Here is a 19018-nt window from a genome sequence, read left to right as displayed (position 1 = left end):
TAAAAGCTATTGAAAAGGTGCAGTGCAGGTAAATAATAGAGTGCAAGATTGCAAGGTCAAGAGTCCATCTTATCACGCAAGAGGTCTGTTCAAGAGTTTGATAACAACAGGATAGAAGCTGTCCTGAGTCTGGTAACTGAAATGATTATAATTTTTCCAAAACTTAAGTTTCAGAATTTTGTACAGATTTGACAATAGCAAATTGTTCAAATTTGCACTGTTCAAGCAATTAAGGAATATAGGGATAATTTAGGAAAATGCATTATAATGGATTTACTTTTGTGTATATTCATTGTAATACCCATCCACTCTTGTACTTCAGTGAAAGTATTAACAATGATTTGGAGCTCAACCCCTTGAGTATTCACAAATATGTGTATACTTCAACTTATGAAGTTTGGGGAGGGTAGTTGCTTTAGGTTGCTCTAGCAGCTTCTCATCATATCGGAAGAATGACTGTTTGTTTGCAAGATACTTGTTGAAGGTGACCTGCAATGTTGCAGAAAGAAAGATTGAGAAAAGTCTTGATGCAAATGACACCTGTCTTCATTGAGAATGTTTCTGTTGTATACTTATCTTATTCACAGCTTACACATCATTGTGAATCAATTGTTGATTTCTATGGGAAGCCAAATTTGAGGAGGCTGGAGTTCCTCACAATTGAAGGAGTCAAGGGTATTAATGGGATCGACTAAGGCTGTATATAGTGGCTGGTGCCATTCCCTGCACTTGTCCTAGTATTGTTGTGTAGTGAAGATTCTATGTCTCTGGGCAAATGGCATCCAATATGTAATTTGGGAAGCAATTCTTTGGCTACTGGGAGTTGAGGAGGACCCAGGTAATTGTGTTCCCTATAGTGGATAGCACGGTAACCTCTTTTTAATTCTGTTTGGGAAAGTTGGTCTCCTTTCTTGAAAATGGTTAAAATTCTGGCCTTTTTCAGGTTTAGATTTTGCGGTGAAAGCTCTTTCCCCAACAAGTTTTATGTCTGCGGCCAAGGCTTTTGTTATTTTTGAGTTAGGATCTATTCTCTTTGAAATTTTGTCAGTCAGCAAATAACACATTAAGATAAGACACAATGCTCACCAACAGTGAATTTATTATACTTTAGTAAACCTGATTTTAAAAAAATTATTCAGGATTTCTGGTGTTTGTACTTTTCAGACCTTGTGGTCAATGTTTTGTTTTGCATTACTTTATATTGGTTAAATTCCAAGATCACTCAGTGCTTTGGTGATAGTTTCTGTTTAAACAAAGAAGCAAGTATACCTTTGAACTCATTATGAATTATTACTAATAAGCTAGTTACTTTTCTGGCCAAGTTTTTAATTGGTTTTTTCCCCACATCTGAGTGAAGCATTGCACTGCATTCTTGGAGTGAGTTAATGTTCAAGTGCCACTGCATCCTTCTACCAGCAGAATTCTTCAAAGTGAGTTAGAGTACACTGACATTTGTGAGCAGCTGGTATCAAAGTGATGTGTGAAATATGAGTCTGCAAGTGTGTTGTATAACATTCCCATTTTAGTAGTTTTAAATGGTATAGAACACGTGATGTATTTATGTAACAAAAAATACTTTTACAGAAAAACTGGAAATCTGGAAAATATTGAGTGATTAACATAAGTATAATTTTAACTTCACTGCAAGCTAACTTTATTGACTGGATGGTCAATAAAGTTAATTCTATAGGTTTCTTTACTGACAATGATATAATTTCAAAATTATTGCCTTTGGTGTCAAATGAAAGAAAATAATTTGCATGAAATGTTCGGAGCAGTTTTTTTAAGGAAGACGAATGCTATTGGTGTTCAACTTGCACAGATATATGAAATAAATTTGATCATGATATTGGTCTTGAATCCAGAAACACACTACTTATAAATAGACATTGTTAATCTGCTTTTGTTAAATTACTATTTCCGTCACTGTAGCCTTGCATGTAAATTTGCCATTATTCTATAAATGATGGATATGGTTTTTATTGGCCTTATCGTTTCAATGCCAGCAAATATCATGTTTAATTGTAATAACTATTATTACAATTACAACTGGAAAGACTGAAAATGTCAAAAATCATCTTGATTTCATTAACTGATGTGAAAGTAAGGTTTGTACAAATTTGTTTAGCCACAAAATGTGAAGGAGGTAAGGTGGTCTGAATGAAAGCAGTTTATTTTGCAGCTACAAAATGAAATAGCATTTAGATCTAAAACTGTGTCATTGCTGAATTGCTAAATAACCACGAACTCTGTTTTATAGGCCTTCTCTCCGACGTGGAAGTTCCTTCACTTTTCTGACCCCTGGACCATGGGATTTTACTCTGGTGAGTATTTTCTGTTGCACTAAGTATTTCAATAGGCATTTATGATGCATCTTAACTCTTCCTAGTTTTTAAAAATTCAGATTGCTAAAGTTTAGTATTAAATTTAATAGGTTTCAAATGTGGTTATATTTGTCTCTACAATGCTATTTAAGCTAGGCTTATCTGAAGAATGCTGTCACTTTTAATGCAAGCTTAATAAAACTAGCTTCACTATTTTCAATATTTTGTATATGTTCCAAAATGACTATCAAAGAGGAATGATCCCAGTCTTGCACTTTAACAAATGGGGAGCTCCCTCAACATCCAATGTAAACTAGTCCAGCATCAAAGTAAACTAAGCTACTTTTATGATTCTTTACTGGGTTGCAAATATACATTTTAGCAGTATGCAATGAGATAGGATGAATTAATTAATTAATGATCATATTGTGAAGGTACCGTTGTATAGCCATGATCGTAATATGTTAAAATTTTACATTCAGTCTGAGGGAAAGAAAATAGGTCTAAGTCAATATTTAAAATAGTGCAGTTAGCTGAAGTGAATGGGCATATTAGGGGATGTGCATTGGCAGATGTACCAGATCTTTCAAACATAGAACTGTACAGCACAGTAAAGGTTCTTCAGCCCTTGATGTTATGCCCACCCTTTAACCTACTCCATTATCAACTAACCCTTTCCTCCCACATGGGCACATGGATGAAAGAACGTCTCAGAGTCTCTTAAATGTCTCTAACGTATTCACCTTTACCACACTTCTGTCAACGTGTTTCGTGCATCTACAATACCACTCTCAAGACTGGAAAGGAAGGTGGAAAAATTCTGGGGGGGGGGGAGAGGAGGATAGCTAGAAAGTGATAAGTGAAGCCAAGTAGGTAGAAAAGATAAAGAGCTGGAGAGGAAAGAATCTAATGGGAGAGCAAAGTGGATGATAGGAAAAAGGGAAGGAGGGCGATCAGGGAGAGGTGATAGGCTGGCGAGAAGAGGTAAGAGGCCAGAGTGGGGAATAGAAAAAGAGGGAAGGGAGAGGAATTTTTTTCAACTGAAAGGAGAAATCGATATTCATGCAATCAAGTTGGAGCCCACCTGGACAGAATGCAAGATGTGCTCCTCCACCCTGAGGAGCATCCTGGTAAATCTCTGCACCCTCTCTAAAGCTTCAACATCCTTCCTATAATAGGCAATCAGAACTAAACTCAGTACTCCAAGTGTGGACTAGCCAAGGTTTTGTAGAGCTGCAACATTGCTTCATGAAAATATACATTCCAGAAAAATTACAAGTTAGATATGGCCCTTGTGGCTAAAGGGATCAGGGGGTATGGAGAGAAAGCAGGTACAGGGCTATGAGTGGGATGATTAGCCATGATCATACTGAATGGCGGTGCAGACTTGAAGGGCCAAATGGCCTACTCCTGCACCGATTTTCTATGTTTCTACAAGGGGAAGGCCCACCATCTACCATTAACAAAAAAAAATAAAGATAGTTCAATAGATACATTTAATGTCAGAGAAATGTATACAATATATATCCCGAAATTCTTCTTCGCAAATGTCCATGAAAACAGAGGTGTGCCTCAAAGAATGAATGACAGTTAAATGTTAGAACCCCAAAGCCCCTCCAGCTCCCCCCAACGCGTAAGCAGCAGCAGCAAAACAACGACCCCCCCCCACACCCACCAGCATACATCAGCAACCCCCCCACCAAGCACTCCCAAGCATGAAGCAAAGCATCAATAAAGACACAGACTTGCAATACCCCAAAGATAACTTGTTCACCCAGTAATTCAATATACCATAGTCCCTCGCCCTCGCCCTCAGAACCAAAGTCAGCATGTAACTCCAGGTCAGGGTCTTCAAAAGAACCTTGAAAAAGAGATATCAAAGATAGAGCTGTATTGAGGTAGTATTTTAAAAAATTGAAGGAAAAGCATGAAATTGCCAAAATCATGTGAAAGGTCTGATGATTGGCAGAGTATTAGAAAAAAAATGGCTTAAAGATTAATAAGAACATTTCAAGTATGAGATGAAGCTAGCCAAAATTATAGTTTTAAAAAGAGACAACAGTGACTTTTGGTCCTATAGAAAATGACACTGAGAAATTAATAATAAAGAGATGGCAGACAAATTAAACATCACATTTTGCATCTGCCTTCACTAGAGAAGGCACAAGTAACATTCTTGAGAAAAAATGTTTTAAAGAATAGTAAGGGACTCAGAAATTAAGGAAAATTAAAACCACTGTGGTTGTGATTGTTAGATCTGCAGGCTGGCAGTTCTGTTTCTGAAAGGCTTCATCCTAGGGTCTTAAGAACTGGATTGCACTGCTACCTGCAACAGAGAGGCGTTGGATGAGTCGGTGTGAAAAATAGTCTTAACAGCGAGTGATCGTCTTAGTCGTTTTTCTTGTCATTGCAAGACCCTGTTGGATACTATTAATATGGAATCCTGCAAGTCCGATTCACTGATTTATTGGCGTACAGCGAGGGAGCTACATGGTCTCAGTCATAGTGTGCACTAGGTTTCAAGCCACTGTGTCACCTGTTTACAAACGCTCAGGAGAGAGGCATCAAAGTCAGCGGTGTGGCTCGCCATCCAAGCAGGAGTCGGTGCTACTTCCCAGTGTTTGCTCAGCAGAAGACAAACTATATGGTGTTGGCTGCAGACTGCTGCAGTATTCATGGACTCAAGGTCTTGGACTATATATATTTTTGTGTGTGACTGTATTTTACTGCTACCTTCTATGTGTTTGTTATCTTGTATAGGTTGCTATCTTATATGTGCCTTGTGCAGTGTATCTGTAGGTACTATGTTTTGCATTTTGGCCCCAGAGTAATGCTGCTTCATTTGGCTGTATTCATGTATGGTTGAATGACAATGAAACTTGAACTTGAACAGGCAGGAAACCACAGGCCATTTAGCTTGGCATGTCAATGGGAAAATTAAGCTAATATTGAAACAACTCCACTGGGTGGAGCCAAATCCCTCAGTACATCATCCTGAACTTCCCAAACTGTCAGTTTGAAGCACTTAGCATGGGCAATAACTTCCTCTGAAATACCAGTGAGATTTGGGCAGTGTAAAGAAGAACAAAATGGTTGTTACTCCAGATCCAATACAGCATTAAAAAAAACACAAAAAAAGCATTAAAAAACAACATATAAGCATAAAGAGGCTATTAATATAGGAGCTACTGAGAAATCAGATGCAGGAGCAACCTGCATTAAGTTCACACTTTGTTCATGACATACTTGGTATACAGAAAGCTACTAGTTATAATGCGATTTCCTGCTCTCTAAATGTTTATTCCCAGTTAAAATGAAGTACCTGTTTGAAGTCCCATGTACTATTTTAAAGTATGAAATGTTGGTAATATTTAGCTTACCTGTTTGATTTCAGCTATACAGTTTGCTAAGAGAATATATAAATCTTTAAGTGAGGAATGCTGAACCTTTTCAAAGTGTTTTGAAGTTCAACATTTCATAATTGTGCTAAATTTGTTTTTAAATAAACAGCTAAGGAGACAAGGGCCTTAGATTTTATCTATGGAATAAATGCAAGTTAATTGGAAATTTTGGAATATGGTTGATTCACAACAAACACCAAGAAGTTTCAAAGAATTGTGGATGATTTTATTTTAATTTAATAAAAATGCTATTCAAACTACTTGTTGCTTTCCCCATGATTTAATGATTAGATGAAACTGATTAGAACTGATTGTCATTCCATATGATAGGGTTTGTTTCTCAGTATGCTTTGAATAATGTCATATCACTTCCTTTGCTTATTGTTTCATATTGAAATCTATGTAAAAATGACCCTAATGTTTTGAGTTTGAGAGCATACCAGTGTTAAAAATAAATAGTCCAATTAGTTCAAGGAGGTTTCGGTGTGATGAAGCTTGTCTCTCTCTTTGGAGTTCTACTGCAATTTATTACTAATGAGATGTTATAGACCATAAGACATGGGAGCAGCACCATGCCCACCTGGCCCAACAAGTCTGCTCCACCACCTTATCATGGCTGATCCATTTCCCACTCAACCCTATTCATCTGCCTTCTCCCTGTAACCTTTCAAGCCATGACTTATCAAGAGTCTTAAATACTGTACACACAGTGACCTTGCCTCCACAGCTGCCTGTGGCAATGCATCACCCTCTGGCTATTCAGGTTGGGTGGGTCATGGGTTAAGGGTGAAAGCTGAAATGTTTAAAGGAAACATGAGAGGGAACATCTTCATTCAGCACTCAAAGGGTGGTGAGAGTGTGGATAGGTACATGGCTGGGAGGAATACGGAGGGCTATGGTCCAGGTGCAGGTTGATGGGACAGGGCAGATTAGTAGTTTGTCACAGACTAGACGGGCTGAAGAGCATGCTTCTGCAGTACACTCGAATGTTGAAAGGCCTAGAATAGAGGGATGCCCATGTAGAATTAAGATGAGGAGGAATTTCTTTAGCCAGAGGGTGATGCTTTGCCCCAGGCATTTAGGAATATGCTCTTTGGAGCGTAGAAGGTTGAGGGGGGACTTGATAGAGGTATTTAAAATTATGAGGGGGATAGATAGGGTTGACGTGGATAGGCTTTTTCCATTGAGTGTAGGGGAGATTCAAACAAGAGGACATGAGTTGAGAGTTAGGGGGCAAAAGTTTAAGGGTAACACGAGGGGGGATTTCTTTACTCAGAGAGTGGCAGCTGTGTGGAATGAGCTTACAGTAGAAGTGATAGAGGCAGGTTCGGTATTGTCATTTAAAGTAAAATTGGATAGGTATATGGACAGGAAAGGAATGGAGGGTTATGGGCTGAGTGCGGGCCAGTGGGACTAGGTGAGAGTTAGCGTTCGGCACAGACTAGAAGGGCCGAGATGGCCTGTTTCCGTGCTGAAATTGTTATATGGTTATAAAATCTATAATTCTGATTTTTTTTAAACTTGGCATATTATCATTAGTATTATAACTGGTTGATGAAAGCTGGAAATCTGATAAATATCTAAAAAAAAATAGAAATGCGTGTAGCTCGAGAGAAAAGGTAAAGGGACTAGTTAGATGGTCTGCACGGAGCCGGCATGAAAGATTGACCAAGTGTCTTTGAACATGAGATTCTACAGATGCTGAAAATCGTGAGTAACATGTGCAAAATGCTGGAGGACCTCAGCAGGTCAGGCAGTATCCACACCCTCTGGAGGAAAATGGACTACTTCCCCTCCCTCCACCACTTTATTCCAAGTATTCTTTTGTGCTATATGATTTTATGATGGAGGAAAATCCTTGTTTGTTGAGCAAGAGCTGTTAACACTTCTAACAACTATGCAGCATAGTATTTTAAATGCACCATGATAATAGATAAACATGGACATGTCAGACGAGTGTGGTTATTTGTCAGTCGCTTTATGGCAGCAAATAGGCAACAGCTACTTAATTCATTCCTTCATTTACATCAGGGGAAGTGACTGAGGAGTCTGTTTACACTTTTCTGATATGCTGATGCCATATGTTGATTTGACTGAATCTCTTTCCAGTGCGCTTTTTGAGCTGTTGCACTGGGTGAATGCTAAATGAAGCTTTCATATTCTTCAGAGAGGGTCTACCCAGATGCATCTCACATATTAAGATACAAAAGATTCAGACTTTGTCCCTAAGATATTCTGGAGGCACTAAAAAGCGTATTGTTTTCCTCTAGTTGAGCAAATACTTTGACACCTATCTAATGTATACTTTGAAGCTGTCACCTTGTGTATAACCACATTTTGTACAAAATTTGTTTTGTATAATATAAAATATGTCAATAGTGCTATTATTTCAAATAAACAAATCTCTATCAAACGCTATAAATTTATGGAGGACTTGTAATTAATGAAACTGTACTAGCTGTGAATTACAGTAAGTGTAGGGAAAAATCTAAATGTTTAAAAGGAATACCTCTGAATTTTTAACCACTCTGTGTGTGACCTTTAATATCTTGTCATTCACAATCAAATAAGGAAGGAGTCCATTTTCAAAATTATTTATTGATTAATTGAAATAAATCGTGGAATAGGCCCTTCCATCCTTTGAGCCACGCCAGCCGGCAAGCCCTGATTTACCACAAGCCTAATCATGAGACAATTTACTATGAACAATTAACCTACTAACCTTTGGAATGTGGGAGAAAACCACAGCATCCCGAGAAAACCCATGCATTTCCACAGGGAGGATGTACAAACTCCTTACAGATGATGCCAGAATTGCACTCCAAGCTCCAATGCCTCAAGAGGTAATAGTGTCGCACGAACTGCTACACCATTGTGGCAGCCCCATTTCCCCCTTGGCCCCTTCACAGTTGTGTATCATAGGAATTGATAGCACAGGAGGAGGCTATTTGGCACATCATGTTACTTTTAGTTGAAGAATTATCTAGACTAATCTCTTTTACAGCTCTTTGTATTTTTTGAAGATTAAATACAACAAAGTACTTTTTAAAAGAAGTGCAGTGATTTCTTCGAGAGCTTCAAGCAGCAAGTTTCAGGATCATTGCCCTCTGTGAAAGTGTAATAATATCCACATCATCATTCTTTCGCAATCACTTTAAATCAATGCACCTTTGGTTATTGACCTGTATTATATGAGCATCCAATTAAATCTCCCCTCAGTTTCCTCTGTTCCAGAGGAAACACATCTCAACACGTTCAGAAAGAGAACATCAATTTGTCTTTAACCTGGCACCTTTTTTATTATTTCAGGTTGCTGACCAGTTGTTCCTGCCTGCTGTTTTTGCCCAGTAAAGTGCTGAGATTTGCCAAGAACTTCTATTTGAAGCCTTACTTAAATAAAATATCTTTATTTCCTGCTTCCTTACAGGATTGATTCCAAAATTGACTTTTGTATTTGTTTATTGCTTTATGGTCAAATTATTTTATAAATTGTATTTATTATTAAACTTTCTTATTCATGCACAAAATTCAGATAAAATGACGAGAAATTTGCAGGTTATAATACTGTTTTCCTAAAAATACAGATCAAGCAGGTGCTCAGAGTATAATGAAACAAATAGCATCAAAATCACAAGGTGGTTGTTTCTAATGGAGTCTTTGAAAACCAAATCCATGTGAGCTGCTTACTACTTATGTGCAGACTTGTAAGTTTAGAGCAATGTTGAGTTCCGGAACTGGAGAATTTATTTTGTGCACCTCTTCCCTGATGGTCACAGAAGATTTAATGCAAACCAATGTTATGAAGGGTCTCCAATCACATTAACAAGAGAAAATCTGCAGTTGCTGGAAATCTAAGCAACACACACAAAATGCTGGAGGAACTCAGCAGGCCAGGCAGCATCTATGGAAGAAAGATTCCTCAGCTTCTTTTTCTCCAGTCCTGCCAAAGGGTTTCAGCCCAAAATGTAAACTGTACTCTTCTATAGATGCTGCCTGGCCTACCGAGTTCCTCCAGCATTTTGTGTGTGTTGTTATGAAAGGTCTTGCTGTATGTGCTTGGACAAAACTGGATAGTTCAGGGTAAGAGATGGAAAATGAAAATAGCTCACAAGATGGTATTTTTATAACTGGCGAAGTAAATAGGTTGGCAAGGTAGCACAGTGGTTAGCAGAATGCTTTACATTACAGGTGAACCAGGTTTAATTCTGAACACTGCCTGTAAGGAGTTCATACATTCTCCCTGTGACTGTGGGTTTCCTCTGGGTCTTCCATTTTACATTAAATCAGAGGATTGCTGGGCAGCAAGGTTCGAAGGGCTGATTCCGTGCTGTATCTCAATCAATCAGTAAATAAATAGATAATCACCTTCCATATCAACTATCAGCTTTGGACCAAAAAAGACAAAACAAATTTATATTTCAGTTTTATTGCTGCGGGTGATGCCTTTCCTAAAGTGAAACATATTTGTCAACACTTCAAGGTGAAGAAATTGAATAGACTTGAGGGGAGGAGGTATGAAGTTGGGGGTGAGGTAGGGGGATGGGAATGTGAAAACAGCTGTTGAGGAAGAAAGACCACCCAGAGGTGTAAAGGACAAATAGTAGATTGGTGCTGGAAATGCAGAGAATGTGTGAATGGTTTCAGACTGGGAAAGGTCACAGTTTGAGAGGGGAAGAAGTATTTTGTGATTTGAAGGTGCAGGTAAAAGCTGTTGGAGATGCAAGATGCCAAAGTGAACTGGTAAGCCTGCTGTCGAGTGGGAATGTAGACTGCATTTCAATGGTGATGTACTTGTTTTAATACATAAAATCCTTAGAGATATATAATCTTGACATGATTGATTTAGATTATAACTTTTAAAACTTTAGGATGCTAGTCAAGTCACTGTCAAATCCTAGAGCCTTAATCTGAAAATTTTGAGTGATTTTAGTAGAGGATGATGAATATAGGAGGCAATTTTTAAAAAAACACTTTGCTCTGTTGGGTGGATTAAAAATGCAAGTAATAGCAAGCAAGTCTGGCTGAGATTTTCTTAAATTTTTGCATGGTTGTTTACCAAAACGAGCTGTGATTTTTGCCAATAATAGATATCAGATTTGTGACCAATAAATGTAAAGCCACCCACATGTATTTGCTTCCCTGTGAGTTTAAAATCGGCCTCTTCATTGCTTATGGATATCAGATTTGTGACCAAAAGACAATGGCATCCACACATATTTGCTGTTTTCTAAGGTTAGAATTGGTCCCTTCATTTCAGCAATGAATGTTCTATTGAATTCATTTCACGAGTTTTGCCCATCAATGACGATAGTAGTTATTAACTCTCTTTTTGACCTTGAAGGCACTAATGAAACATTATTTTATCATGACTAAAAAGAGGCCATTGAGTCTTTGCCTACTTTCAGAATGTTCCCAGAGGTTGCATTGCCCCTATATTGTCCTTCTAGTACTTCTGCTGTATGGTTGGATTCTAAATTCATCTTCATTGGTCAACAAAACATGTCATATTGAGTTAAATAAATGAGAGATGCTCTCTTCTCAACTAATCCATTTATACTAGAGCATTTTTTGAATATTAACTCAAAAATTAAACTGACATGAATGATGATTGCTGTATATTGTCAGTATGGAGCATTTTGATTTGTGTTTCATATGTGCATACAAATGCAAGACTGGATATCAGAGTAAATGGACAATGTGTCATTATCTGATTGGAATTATGTAATTGTGCTACTTATCCATTGAGATTCTTTGAATAATTTTTGTACATTAAACCACTGGTTTCGAATGTATTTATTTATAAACTTACTAAGTCTACTGTTTCTTCTCTCCTAGAAGAAAAGGAAACGAAGAGCGAAAGATGATGATGTCATCAGTCTTTGTAGCCTTGATATTAAGGTATAATTGCATGCTTCATAACCCAATAAAATGGAGATTGCCTGTTGCATTTGATTGCTATAATACTGTATGTTTTTACAGTCTTGGAGATGTGAAAATTAGTCATGGGTGACTGGTTATTGTGCCTTGATTGTTATGCATGAATATCATGAAAGTTTTCAAAAATTGGTCGACATTTGTACACATGATTGATATACAAACATGAACCATATTTCTTAAGAAAATATTTTGTCCTACAGTAAGAATTTTGCCCTCTGTATAGCTATTTCTTAAACTTCAGTGATGAGTCATGCTAGATAGATATCTACCCCAATTGGTTGTTCATATTGCAGTCTTGGGAATGAATATTGGTTGTGGCCTGCTTTAGTTTTACCTGGTAATGTAGCGAATGGTCAAGTGCCGAGAGCCTAAATCAAAATCCTCCTATTCAATCCACCCACCCACGTAGCTGAAATCAGATGCATAAAATAGCATTGATCCGTTTTCTGCTGAATTAGCTGATTTGATGCAACTTGTCATTGTAAAGGCACGGCAGAATTGTGGGTTAGAGAAAGGATATTAGCTAAATTTCATCTCCTTAACATTTCCTGAGAATATCCAACTGTAGATATCAAATTAGGTCATGATGAAGCATCTCTCTCTGATCATACTTATTTTCAATATTTATACATGAATGAGGATTTAAACTATAAGTCACCACATTGTCACTGGCATATTAATTCTGTGTCTGCAAAGGAGCTGATGATTTGAATGAGATGGTGATGTGGAAGAGCAACAGATTTAAAGACATTTTGGGTTTTCTTGGTGGGTGGGAGCAGATCCTTCAATCTCAGGAGTATCAGTCATCCTGTGCTTTGAAAACAATGTCAGTTTTGTTACGAACCCCGTAACTGGGTCACTTACCAGCAAAGATAGAGAGGTCCGCTGAAGTCTGATGGTACTATTTTTAAACGTTTTTATTTATAAAGGGGCACAAAAGTAAGGTTAATACAAACATTCAGATAATATACGTCGTCAATACTCAATCTAAAGCGCGGGTATAGTAATAATCAACAATAAAAAATAGCTCTATCGTTTGTCTAGGGGTAAAAATATTGTCCGATGGAAATATCAAAGTCTCTGGAGTTCATGCAGGCTTTTAGCCTTTTTGGGACTGCTGGGTTTCACGTGTTGGAGAGAGAGAGAATTTTTGGTGAGAAAATAAACTTGCCAGCCTTTTGGACTCAAATCGTTGAATCGGGAACGTGGGTTCCCCGTTGTCAGTTCGAAGTCCTTTTCGGTGTTATCAGCCACTCGCTCCCTAGGCTATGGAAAACGAACCACACGTGGCTTCCGAATAGCTTCCCGTCATCACGGGAGCGATGAGCGATGGTGTCTCCTTCTGGTGCGTCGCTCAGGGTACTGCCTCCTGCAGTCCCCTTTTTATCCTGACTTGCAGAGTTGTAGATGTCAATCAAGGTGGGGTGATGCGATCCCCACCCCACATTGCCCGAGGGTGTGCACACAGCCCTGATCGCTGGCACGTAGCATAGAGTCGCAATCCACACAGGTGTCTCTAAGAACAATGGTCAAATCCGTTGCGTTGTCTCTCTCTCATTTCCTGGGTCCCAGACCCGAATTAATAGCGATCTTGCGATTCTCAGGAAGGAGGGGGGGCTGGGGTCATAACAGTTTCAGTAGTTACAAAAGATCTTGGGAAGAATGATGAGCACAAGAGATGCTGCAGATACTGAAGATTTTGAGGGTATCATGCACACAAAATGCTAGAGAACTCAGCAAGTCAGGCAGCATCTATGGAGGGGAATAAACAGTCGGTGCTTCAGGCCAAGACCCTTCATTGGGAAGAGTAAAATGAATAGTGAATTCTTGGCTAATATTAATCCTGGATATAGTTTGCTTTATAAATTTTACTTGGGGGCTGAGGGTCGGGAACATTAAATTGTCACTTTTCAAAAAGCTGGCACAGCAGAGAAGGCCAAATGATATCCTTCTGAGTTATAGTATTCAATTATTTCATGAACTGAAAAGGCCTTAACTTCTGCCATATAAAATGTATTTAAATCAAACTTGTACTAGAGAAATTGTTGTTCATCTTTTATTCAATGCTTTTTTTCTCTGAGCTAACTGAGGTATCCTTCAGTTAGTAATATGACACAAAACTTAATTGTTCTTTATTAAAATGGCAGAAATATTAGCAACCACTTTATTCCCCTACTAGTGGGAATTTGTATTTGGAAGATGAACTTTAATTACTAAGAATGATACCACTTTATAAGAATAGGGGAAGGAGTACAAGCTAGCATGTTATAGATGAGACCAGGTGAAGAGGAAAGTGGGTGGGCAGGCGGGCTGGAGGATGAAGTAAGAAGTTGGGTGGTAGTGGGTAGTAGAAGTAAGGTCCTCCGCTAATAGTTTCCCACAGCAGCAGCCCCATTCCCCAGGGTACAATACCACCTTCTAATGATAAAAGTTTGCATAGAACTCCTAAAGCTGAGAACCTGTTTTTATCTTCTGAAAGCCACCTCTCAGAGAAGGTAAACATCAATGATGAAATTTATCATTGCCGCCTTCAATATACCAGAGTGTTGATCAAATGAGACAGTATTTGACGATCAAGACCTCAGACCTGTCACAAAACGCATGGTCTGCTGAGCAGCAATGATCCCTGATGATCTACATGCTTCTGAGGCCTGAACTACCTACAGTTGGCATTGCAAGGAACTGCAATGACTTCTCTATAACACCAAATCCTCCAAATTCACTGAATGCCACTGTCTTCTCCTAGGCTACAGGTACCACAGTAGCGTAGGGGTTAGCACAACACTGTTTCAACTTGGGGTGTCGTAGTTCAATCCTGGCATCCTCTGTATTGAGTTTGTACCTTCTCCCCATGGAATGCGTGGGTTTACTCCAGGTACTCCAGTTTTCTCCCACAGTCTATAGACATATTGGTCTGTAGGTTAATTGGTCTTTGTAAATTGTACCATGATTAGGTTAGGGTTAAATCAGAGAGATGGGGGTTGTCGGGGGCTGCTGGGTGGCGCAGCTCGAAGCGTTGGAAGGGCCTATTCCACACAGTATCTCTAAATAAAATAAATAATATCCCTGTCCTAGTTGCACCCAGTTGACACTATTGAGCCGGTCATGCTGTCTCATACCACATGCATAACTTCAGAATTGTACTCTTATCTAAGCTCACCATGGGGGAAAAAAATTACAAGGCAGACAGAAGAAAGTATTCAAGTATATGTTTGAAGCCCCTGAGGGATTAAAAATGCAACATTCTCAGAGTCTTGTGAATCTTTAGTTCATGATTGTTTAAAGTTGGGAAAGAGAATTCAAAGAGCCTCAAAGTTATTTAGAAGGAAGCCCGACACACAGTAGAAGCAGTGTGACGCCTCACCAATCATCCACCTGCCTCTGCCCCATCTATGGAAAAAGCCCGTGGTTCCTGCATAGGCCTCATCAGTCTCCTCAAAACCAGAGTGAATTGAATCAGTCATGAAATCTGAGGGACTGGCCAAGAATTGTCAAATTAGAGTTCTTTTCCATGGCTACCTTAAAGTAAAATAGAAAATACTGAAAATACTTGAGTTAGATAACACCTATGAGGGGGTATAACAGGGTTAATGTTCTAGTTTGAGCTTTGACTGGAACTACTTTTAAAATTGAAAAGTTGGGAAGGGGGGGAAAATATAAGGACTTAAATGGAAGGCAGGGAAGATTAACTGGCAAAAGGATTATTGGGTTAGATTAAAGTGCATGAATTATAATAGGTTTGTGTGAAGGAGGTATAAATTAGGCATATAGATCTGGTATTACCAAAAAAAAGAATTAAATACTTTTGCATCTGATATTTCCAAACTGTCCTGTAAATAGTGATGAGGAAATCAAAATGAAACCTAAGACTCGATGGTCCATTGTCAGTATACACAGGTTTTGGATCAGTCTAGTATTTTACTAGTTAACTAATGAATGGAAAAATTGGAGAAAATAGTATCAAAATTTACACAAATAATGGAAAGTAATCTGAGGAACTTCAAAGAATAGTCTGCTTTCTAGTTGCAGATCTTTCTTGTGAAATAAGCCAGCACATCTAGATGAAGCAATTGCTTGATTATTTGGACACATTGATGTAATGAAAGTATTTTGACTAATGTTCAAGTGTTGAGCATAGTTGTAGTAACAGGTTTTTGTCATATTGATTTGAAAACCAGATCACTTGGCTTACGTTTAGGAGCAGCAAGTTCACTAAACAAAAAGGAATATTTATTTTGAGACATTCCTTCCCACTAGGTACAGAGAAGTTTCGAGTTGAAAACATGCACCAGGATATAGACTGAAGATTTAATTTAAACATAAAGGAGAAAAATTGAATAAATGGGTATTTTTCAGGCTGGAAGGAAATAACTAGTGGGGTGCCTAAAACTTATTTCTTGGCCCACAGCTTACTACTATAGTATTGACTTAGAGGAGAGGGCAGAGAGTTGACAGCCAGGTTTAGTGAAAACATAGAAGCCGGTGGAAGGGCATGCTGCAAAGAGCCAGACAGGTTGAGAAAGCAGGCAAAATCTTAACAAATGGAATTTAAACAACACAGCTACCTGATAAAAGGATAGACATTTTAATACTGATTTGCGAAGGAACTACTTCTTGAAGATGGAAATGAATCCCTGGAATTTCTGATCCCAGAGGATTGCAGAGGCATTTAAAGAAGAAATAGCTAAAATTTTGAAATTAGGAAACTTAGAATACTGTGGAACTAGCACTGAAACTTGGTGCAGATCAGACTGAATGATGGGTCAGGTGTCCTGCTGCCATTGTGTTCTGATTGAAATACTTTGACCTCTACAATATGTACCGTAGTTTACACTTCATACAATCAGTAGCTCAATCTTTTCTAACAATATCCCTACCAACTGATCCATAAACTAATTTTCAACAAATTGATATTGCATCCTCCTTCCCTGTTCATTTTCTGTACTTGTGTTGGGCACCAGATACAGCTTTGAACAGAAAACTGCTCCTGGCATTCTGTACGTGTGCTAATTGATACAAGCAAGTGATCAAGGAGAATCTTACCAGCTTGGCAGAAGAGCACTACAGTTCAATATCTTCACTTGATTTTCTGACTGAATTTGGGAAATTATAATTGGGAATCATTGCTGTCCCCCATCAAACATGTATGGTCTATAAACTGCTAACCTTAATTTCCCCTCTTTGTGTTGCATGAATAGTAAGATTCAGATCAGCTCTATTTGTCACATGTATATCAAAACATAAGTGAAGTGTGTCATTTGTGACATTAATTCAGCAGGGATTGTGCTGAGTAGCTCACAATGTTACTACACCACCAGCGCCAACATACCATGTTCACACAACTCACGAATCCAAACGGTGTGTCTTTGGAAAGTGGGAAGAGACCAGAGCACCCAGAGGAATTCCACGCAGTCATAAGGAAAGCGTAAAGTGTTTTGTTAACTGCTAACAAAGAATCCTGAAAATAGTTTTAAATGCAGAACTCAAATCCTTTGCGAGATGCACCTAATCTGCCAATTGCAGATTGCAGAAAGAAAATTTTATTGATGAAACAAAATTTCAAGATAATGCATCAGATGTTTGGGAGCACCACACTTGCATTAGTGCTTTCAATTTGGAGGAGTGCCCTTACTTGGAAATGTATCTCTGTTCCTTCATCGTCATTGGGTATAAATTCTTGAACTCTCTGCCCAAAACCATTAAAAGAATGGACAGCAGCAGTTGAAGAGGATAGCTGCTCACCACCTTTTCAATGGCTGCTGGAGAAAAGCAATAAATACTAATAAGTACTTGAGGAAGGATATACTTGCTTTGAAGGTTGTGCAAAGAAGGTTCACCAGGTTGATTCCAGAGATGAGGGGGTTAGACTATGAGGAGAGATTGAATCGCCTGGGACTATATTCGCTGGAATTCAGAAGAATGAGAGGAAATCTTACAGAAGCATATAAAATTATGAAAGGGATAGATAAGATAGAGGCAGGAAAGTTGTTTCCACTGGTAGGTGAGACTAGAACTAGAGGACATAGCCTCAAGATTCGGGAGAGTAGATGTAGGATGGAGATGAGGGGGTACTGCTTTTCCCAGAGAGTGGTGAATCTGTGGGATTCTCTGCCCAATGAAGCTGTGGAGTCTACCTCAGTAAATATATTTGATAGATTTTTGCATAGTAGGGGAATTGAGTGTTATAGGGAAAAGGTAGGTAAGTGGAGATGAGTCCATGGCCAGATCAGCCATTATCTTAATGAATGACAGAGCAGGCTTGATGGGCCTGATGGCCTACTCCTGCTCCTATTTCTTAGTTCTTATATAAAGTCAATAATATCCTGATTTTTTTTGTTTTTAGAAATAAGTGTAAATTGAGAGATCTGATTTTTAAAAAGTCTCTCACACTAACAGGTTTATTAATTAGTTAAAACTCCATGTCAAGTAATGGGTTTATTTTCATGCTTGTGTGATTTTACCACTTATTTTTAAATGCATAATGCACATATGTTGACATCTGCATCCTACCAAATTCATTTGCCTTACAAGGCAGTGTCCAGATTGTAACTGCTTTAACAGAGTGCCATTTTGTGTACTGGGATAAATCTGTACTGCATTAATGTCTTGGAAAATATGGAATAAACAATTTGAAGTTTCGTGCATTAGGATGTAATGGTATATTGAAATGTTCCCTACTACTCTGACTGCTTATCTATAATAGCACTGTTTATAATTCAGAAATGTAAGGCTGGTACCATTGAAAGCATTATTTTTAGCTAATGAACCATACAGTGACACCATCAGTGAACTATGTACAGCACAAACCTGTCAAATACCTTACCCAGGTGACAAAACACTTGAGATGCCTCTTGTATAGGAGTGCACTCCTAATAATAGATCATGCTAAAGAAAGGTTTCACTTGTGGGAGCCAAGTAAACAAAGGAGACTTTATTTGTATGTCTAACAAGTTTTAAATTTCTGTCAACATGTACATGTGTTGAGGTTACAAGGTCATCTTTCTTCAGTATGTCTGGTACTTTCAGTTGCGTGATAACATGTAATTTGCTGCTCATGTTTCACCTCTCCGGAGAAATCCAGTTTCCTCATCATGGTGCTACCTGACAATAGTTTTATTTTGAAAGGTTTGCCTAATCAATTTTTTTCTGAAAGCTCATTGGGTATTCTTATTTTCTTGTTTCCCTTTTCCTCGCATATATTCCTCCTCTCAGTGATGCAAGTCACACTGAGATTTTAAGTGGATAGAAGACTGGCTAACTGTCCGGAGACTAAGAGTGGGAATAAAGGGGGGCGTTTCTGGTTGGCTGCCAGTGACTCAGTGTTGTTCTGTAGGGGTCTGCTTCTTTTCACATTAT

The 19018-nt window shown here is 38.4% G+C and overlaps 1 protein-coding gene across 1 annotated transcript in view; it reads left to right on the top strand.

Annotated features, from left to right (window-relative positions):
* net1 (neuroepithelial cell transforming 1) overlaps positions 1-19018 on the top strand; it is a 117505-nt gene that overhangs the window by 52900 nt on the left and 45587 nt on the right. The window contains exons 2-3 of the mRNA XM_073066505.1: positions 2261-2324; positions 11564-11623. Coding sequence (XP_072922606.1) covers positions 2261-2324; positions 11564-11623 — 124 coding nt within the window. The remainder of the gene's footprint in view (positions 1-2260; positions 2325-11563; positions 11624-19018) is intronic.

This window comes from Hemitrygon akajei, chromosome 14, assembly GCF_048418815.1.
Source record: "Hemitrygon akajei chromosome 14, sHemAka1.3, whole genome shotgun sequence".
Taxonomy (NCBI): Eukaryota; Metazoa; Chordata; class Chondrichthyes; order Myliobatiformes; family Dasyatidae; genus Hemitrygon; species Hemitrygon akajei.
The sequence above is the reverse complement of the archived record's forward strand: the minus strand, read 5'-3'. Positions and strand labels throughout refer to the sequence as shown.